The sequence below is a fragment of the Pteropus vampyrus genome, unplaced genomic scaffold (assembly GCF_000151845.1).
Source record: "Pteropus vampyrus isolate Shadow unplaced genomic scaffold, Pvam_2.0 Scaffold87, whole genome shotgun sequence".
In the NCBI taxonomy this organism is placed as follows: Eukaryota; Metazoa; Chordata; class Mammalia; order Chiroptera; family Pteropodidae; genus Pteropus; species Pteropus vampyrus.
Window position 1 is genome coordinate 3,259,341 of NW_011888868.1, and position 7,868 is coordinate 3,267,208.

General features: G+C 34.0%; 1 protein-coding gene across 1 annotated transcript in view; it reads right to left on the reverse strand.

Annotated features, from left to right (window-relative positions):
* The window catches only part of CNTNAP5 (contactin associated protein like 5), a 587,467-nt gene that overhangs the window by 272,670 nt on the left and 306,929 nt on the right, over positions 1–7,868 (reverse strand). The window contains exon 11 of the mRNA XM_023532684.1: positions 6,722–6,828. Coding sequence (XP_023388452.1) covers positions 6,722–6,828 — 107 coding nt within the window. The remainder of the gene's footprint in view (positions 1–6,721; positions 6,829–7,868) is intronic.

The following is a 7,868-nucleotide window of genomic DNA, read 5'->3' on the forward strand; positions in this document are numbered from 1 at the left end:
CAGGCCCAGATAGACCCTGAGAATTTGGTCACTACATCCTTTATTCGAGAAGTCTTCCAAGCTGAAAAGCTAATAGCCATGTTTCTCTCTGCTGCATTTGATTTGTCTTCAAGTCTGTTTTATCCAATTTTAGATTGCCTTTCAAATCATATTCCTTCTTTCTAGTTTGCTCTGACTCTTATTATTTGCTGCCCACACAATTGCAAATAGCATCCAGGATCTCTCCCTTGAACCCATGTCTTCCAATTTCAGTTCATGCTCTACAATACCATCACAGTTATATTTCTAAAAAGAAACCAACAAACAAAGAAGCAAATAACAAAATAAATATTAGCGAGTAATGCTCAGCATTAAAATGAAACCAACAAACTGTGGCTGCTTCTAAATGCCCAACAGAGTAGCGAGATGCTTCTCAATTTACCATTCTCTACTTTGGGTTCATTTCCTGCCTCTCCATCTTCCTCCAGTTCACTCTAGAGTCTAGCAATGCTCAATGTCTCATAGTTTCTTCTTTGCTGTGTGGCCCTTCATCTCCCTCTGTTTTTGCACATGCTGCTCACTCTTCCTTCTCCTCACTCTCGTTCTTTCTCATCCTTCAAATCTCTAGTAAAAGGTCGATTATTCTGAAAACTTTCTTACCTTCTCGAGAAAGTGCCCTTTCCCCAGTGATCTGACATAACTTTGTGCATATATCTCATTTATCTATTCATGTGCACAACAAACAATAGATATCTACTGTGTGTCAGGAATTAGTCAAGGGGCTGGAAACACAGAGAAGATTCAGACACTGTCCGGGCCTCATGGAGTCCCCATCTAATGCCACACTAAATTATCTCTTTTCTTTTCAATTGCCTCACCAATTACATGATCTACTCTTTATGTCATTAATTTCTTGGAAACAGTACAAATATAAATAAGACATAGTTTTCTCCCTAAAGGAATTTATAGTCTCAGTTGGATGATAACATGAATAAAAATAGTAATGACACAAAAGACGGTGGTTAGCGTCATAAAATGAAGCCGAGTATGGATTCAACAATTCATTACAGGATTTTTTTGTTCTTTTCAAGGTAACTACTTGCAACTGGGAATATCTACTGATGGAATCGTGAATTAAGTATGAAGATACATTTTATTTAGCTCTTGATAGGAAACTCACAAGATAATTGTAGAATATGAGTTGACCTGAGCTAAGAGATATGAGTGATGCTTTTAAATAAACCCTCTTGTTACCAAAATCCCCTACGTACTCCAAACTTCTGTTTTGATCATAAAATGTCATACAATTAGAAGATCATTTACCTACTGTTAAAATAGCAAAGTGTTATTCTTTTGTGATGACTACTATAGGGTCTGATAGCCAGACAACTTATTAGGCTTCCAATCAATATCTGGCTATTGACTGCCCAATGGGAGAGACACTATATCAGGCTTGTGAGAGAAAGAAAGCTGGCATCCTCTGCTGAAAAGTGAGCGAAAGGCTTTATTAGGATGTCATAGAGGCTACAATGTAAAGGGATTAGCAAAGGCTGAGAACTGGTGAAGAGATCCTGAAAAGGGTACATGTCAGTGTCATCAGACATAGACATTGAAACAAGCAAAGCAAGTTTTATTCAATAGGAGACATAGATAATAAGTAAGTATTTGTATCATTCATTGAGTCTACTCAGTATGAGAGAAATCATCAAATTCATAGTTACTGACACAAGATCGGCTTTCAAAAGGTAATTGTGAGTAATAAAATGAAATTCTACAAAGATAATCTTATTCTTGTTATACAAGTTATCTAGATAACAAAACAAAACAAAACAAAACTTTTGTTTCATCTGAAATTCGCTATGATGGTCAATGGTAATTTCCACTTCAATATGCAAATGCTTTAGTAAAAATATGTCAGTTTTATGAATTATAGTAAACAGTTCTGCTGGAAAACAAGATATTAGAATATAATGATCAGAATATAAATTGTAGCAAGGCCTTAGGAAAGTTAGATGGCAATCTGAATCAATATCCTTAAAACTACTCATAATCTTTGACTCAATAATGGTATTTCTAAGACAGTTCAAGGAAACAATAGATAATGGGTTAAAAAAAAAAAGCACAAAGATGCTCACTGAAATGCTGGTTATAATAACATTTTGGAAAAGCAGAGGATGCCTCTCCTTGAAAAAGGAAAATATTAAAATGGTTAAATAAAAGCAAAAGTGCCATTACATAGACTATTTATGATATCATCATTAAAGTGGTTTTTATAGGTATGGCAATAACATGTGAAAAGTTTTAGTCATAATGGAAAGTGAACTCAGATTTCCCCTAGGGAAAGTGTTTGATAAGAATCTCATTTGGGCTTCAGTAATTAATGGATAAAAAAAATTCATTTTTTTCCTTTCTTGATTCAGGCAAACATGTGCATTGTCCCAAAACATAGCATATATATTCCTGCCACCAGGTCTGAGCTCTTGCCAATCTTAATAGCTTTAATAGGTTTTTAATAGGCTTCCTTATTCCTTATATCTATTCTAATTTTAACTGTTCTTCAAGTCCTAACTCATTCTACTCACTTCTATGATAATTCCATTATTATCTTAGAATACAAAAACTTTCTCATTACTTAGTCTTCTACAACTGCATTTTCAATTGCAGTATCACAATATCATACTGTGTCTCAAGTAATATGAAGAATGCTATCAATGCCCCATCACTAGTTCATATACAGAGGTTTGTAAATGTCTTCTTGTTTGAGAAATAAAATCAGATATAGGGTCTAATTGTCTGATATCTGTAGTCAGAGTCACTTCATTCAAGCCCCAGGTCTACCATTTACTAGATATGTGACCTTAAGAAACTTGTCCTTTCTGGGCCTGAATGTGCTCATCTACAAAAGGGAGATCATAATAATATTCATCTCAGTTTATCATTATGTTGTAGACTGATCTATGCATTAAGCTCCCACATTCAAAACTTCTTCCTTTTAATCTTAACTTGGATTTCTAATCAGGTGACATGATATACTATGACCAAGGTATACCCTGAGTACTTAGAAATTTGACTTCATATACACAATTTTTATGAGATAAGTGATAATCTCACATTTTCTCTGTGGAAGCTTTCACAAATTGGGTAGGAATTGCCCACACACTCATCACCTTCTAAAAGACATGGTTTTACACAACGTGCATTTGAAAGTAACCTAACATGGCAGAGGAGAGAAAGAGCAAATAGGGGGATCATTTTATAAACTATATGTCTAACCAAATACACTGTATACTTGAAATTAATAAGAGAATAAAATTTAACAAAAGTAATCTATTATTCATACCCAAGTTCTTTATGTGTCATCAGGTAAGGAAGCAAGAAAATTGAAATAGAATGATGATATAGCTACTTTCGACAGCCATTTGCTATGTCTAAAGACTGAGAATTCTCATTTTGTTTTTCCTCAGAGTCCATCCTACCATTTCCTTCACCCAGAACCCTCTCTTATCCACAAAGGCTGGGCAGAAAGAAGTTAATATTACCTGTCAACCCTATTTGTTCACACTTACTAGAAAGAACCAATAAAAAAAAAAAATAACAAACAAAATCTTAATCCTGAAGAGCTTGAAAAGATAAAAACTAAAACAGTCAAGAAATTATTAGTTTTAAAAAATCTGAAGTACTTGTATTTACTGGTCTGAATGTAAATGATTGCTTCAAGAAAATATGCCTCAACACACAGAATATTTTCATTTCTGTAACAGCAGAATCTTGATCTTGCTTGTTTTGTTTTTAAGTGAGGGTATCCTATGTGTTGTGTTCATGTTGACATTTCTCGTCTCTGATAACCCTTCTGTGGGACACATGCTTGTTGAAGGCATGAAAGTACAGCTCGATTCACTCAGTTTACAAAGTGACTCAAAACAATGATCCTTACACAATGGGAGTAAGTAGTTAGAGGGAGGACAGATTCTTGAATTGCACAGGCAATCAAGATGTCAAAACTCATAATCATACAAGTGCCTCTCCTTTGTATGGCTAGGTTTCCAGAAGGGAACATGGGGTTTATCATTGTTGCAGCCCACAGTGTAAACCCTGAGCAATTTCACAGAAAGGAAAGTGGAAAGGTGTTTGAAAAAAAAGAATGGCATTTTTTTCAATGAAAGTCGATATTTGATATTATTTTATATTAGTTTAAGGTGTATGCCATAGTGGTTAGATATTTATATAATTTATGATATGATCTCTGTAAGTCTATAAACTTCTTGGTACCATAAATAGTTATTATATTATTGACAATATTCCCTATGCTTACATCTCCATGACTATTGTGTAACTACCAATTTGTACTTCTTAATCTCTTCACCTTTATCATAAAGTTCCCCAAAGCCCTTCCATCTAATAATCATCAGTTTGTTCTCTGTATCTAGGAGTCTATTTCTGTCTTATTTGTTTATTTTGTTCTTTAGATTCCACATGTAAGTGAAATCATATGGTATTCATCTTTCTCTGTCTGACTTATTTCACTTAGCATAATACCCTCTAGGTCCATCATTTCCAGTTTACAAAATTTTCTTTTCAGATGTATCTAATCTGGAATCAGGAATAAATTATTAATTTGAATTTTTTTTAAATTGTATTTTGAAGACTTGGTATGTAGACTCTTCAGCTCATCAGTTTTGACAGTATTCTTTCAAAAATCAGCACCTCACCCCCATCAATTTGTATTTTTTAAGCTGAAAATTTTCTATTTTTAGCCCAATGAATGGTGAAAATTAAAGTAGAAGAGCATTCATAGAAGTGAACTCAAAATACTGTTAAATTGCATTAGAAAAAAAAAAGTGAATAGAATAAGCTTTAAATCTCATAGAAATGATGGCATGTGATTTGGCCCCAAATTAGGTAGCTTTAACTTAAATCTCCAGGGTTTTCTTGTCTCATTAAATTGAAGGCAATTCTACTTGCCTTTGAGCTTCTTATAAGAGCATTGACATCACAATTTGGATAGTCTTATATATGTCCTATATATATATTTTTTTTTGTACAAGTATATTTTATTCTTGGCTATTTAGGGATAATATTTCTTGAACCAGACTCAACACATATAGATTGGTATTTATTGGGAACTTTAAATAAAAACATGTAATTTTAGGTCAAAATGGCCCACAAAATTTCATTAGTTTTCCTTCATAAGATCTGTAAAGAAATAGAACTCTGAAGTAATGAAATTTTGTACTTGTTTGAGTATACAAGGTAGGTAAAATTTAAATCGAAACTCTCCTGGTCCAGTGCTTTTTCGCTCTTCCAAATTTCAAAATAAAATTTTAAATAAGATATTTTATTATAGTGTCAGACAGTGTTTTGTTTTGTTTTGTTTTGTTTTGTTTTGTTTGTTTTTTTATCTGTTTTTCCAAGTGACTAACAGCAATAACAACGTTATCCCATAACGGCCATTTGGATATTACTTCTTCAGTGGGCATCATTGGTGAATGCTACATTCCAAGGCATAGAAGAGACTACAAAATTGCTGAGAGGTCTTCAAAGATGAGAACATTGACACTGCTCATCCTATATCAGAGACTGATTGCATCCCAGCTATCATGTACTATTCCCTTTCTGCATTCCTGAGTGATATTCCAGAAATGGCAGAAACAAGAAAAACTGGTGTGATCTGCCTCTGAGAGGTTGTCTCATTTCAGCCTTCAAGATAGCTCCAGCCTTGGCATGGATCTTACATCTTTCTATAAGGCCTTTTTCTCATTCCCCTACCTTTTACATCAATTCCAAATTTCATGTTTTCCTTCAAGTTTCCTACAACTAATGCCAGTACTTTCAGATTATGTTTTTCTCAATTTTTTATATACTTCATTTCACATGTTTTGGCATACAATTCTCTAAATGATAAACCTTCTCATTGTTGACATGTGATTTTGTTTGGTGACTATAACAAGACTATAAACTATAGTAATTAGGGCTCATATTATTCATTTACTTTTTATTCCTTACTCTTTATTCTTTGTGTGTTCCAGCCTGCTTCACGCTCTGCTCTCTCTCTTACATTTGTCGTTGACACGTGGTTACTGGTACTTATCATCAAAATATTGGTTCTGTGGTCTCAGATCCCATGATAAGATGGGACTCCCTCTCCTTTTGAATTTAGCTCTGACCATCTGACTTTATTTGGCTAAAGGAATGTGAGTGGAAGTAATGTTTCCACCTCTAGGGAGAAGCTTTTATACACTATCACATGTTTCCTTCTCCCAGCCATAGTATCCCTCCAGATAATGGAATCTCTGTCAGCATTTCAGAGTGAGGACAATGTGGAAGAGGGCCCCCTACATATGCGTGATGACCATGTAACATAAACATGACACAATTGCTTATTACTTAGGCCACTGAGCTGGTAGGTTTTTTATCACAACACTATAACTTAACCCAATAAGAAAACACAGTTGATTCAATACCTCCCCTCTGTGCACCTATATAGCACCTTTCTTTCCTCTACCTCAACATATTCCATTTCTTGTCTGTCTTCTTGGTAGACCATAAATTCCATGAAAATGTGGCTTATATCCATGTAACCTCTATGCCTCTACAGTATTTGGCACATAGTATCATCTCAAGAAATACATTTTGAATTAATAAATAAAAAGTGCCTGCCCCATGCTGGCTACTTCCTAAAAATAACATTTATATTCCTGGATTTTTGCCCATTCCACTGTGGGTAAACCATGAATCTACTCACAGTGATGGCAGGTGGTGCCAATGTAACCTGTGTCACTGCAGTTGCAATAGAAGGTGGTCCAGGACTGGGAGCAGCTTCCACCATGTTCACAGTAGTTAGGCAAACACCTAATAGAAGATAAAGGAAAGCAACCAAAATAAACCATGTCAGCTAAAATAAAGGGAAAAACAAAATGTCATATCCAAGTGCATGAATTGATAGTAGAAAATGCTCTGCTATGCTCCTCTACCTAAGACAGACGTGAATGACATCAAAGTAATACTTGATTATACCTCAAGAGGTGGGTCCACCTAGTACTGCTGGGCAATAAAAGGGTCAGAGCCAATTTAGACATTTAAGTTAAGCATTTTAACATTGAGACAAAATCTCATTGACTTAAAGTTAATATGAAGTGGTTGGAGTCTGTAAGATTTTTTCATTTTCTATAGAATAAAGTGTCATTTTGGAATAAAGATTGTAATTTTAAATTTCAGAAAGGTTTTGCATTTCTAAAGGAAAAGGAAAAAGTGTAGATAATTGAGGTCATTGTCCTCATGTTTCCCTTTTGGAGAATGGCCAGGAATCTATTTTAAACTACTATTTAAAAGGCAACATGAAATTTAAAAAGATGGTAACTACTCATTTAACATTCAAGGAAATTTTATCTTTTTTAAAAATGCCATGCCACACTTAAAATTAGGCCTTTAGTGAAAACAGTATAACTATTATGAAAAATAGTTTTACCACATACTTTATAAAATCTCTGAAACATTCATATAAATTGACTCAGCAATCCTATTTAGATGGCACTATCTTAATATATTTCAAAATATGGAAAGCATGCAAGCTAATTATAATTATTTGAAATTATGTCATGATAAATAACGATAAGTAAGATTAGAGAATTTCTTAGGAAAGGTATAGTACATCAAATTAATGTGGTATCACAAAGCTACTACAAAAGATGTTAACAAATAAGATAATAATGGACCGGGACTGGATTAAGTGAAAATTCAAGATGTAAAGCATCGCCATAACAAAATAAAACAAACATTTTATATTGCAAAAATGATAGGAAAAAGAAATGTTAAGTGTCCCTTGGTCTAAGGGGAGTAAAGGCACTGCTCATTTTTTCTGGACAGAGATCATGACCTTTAGTGTCACATAC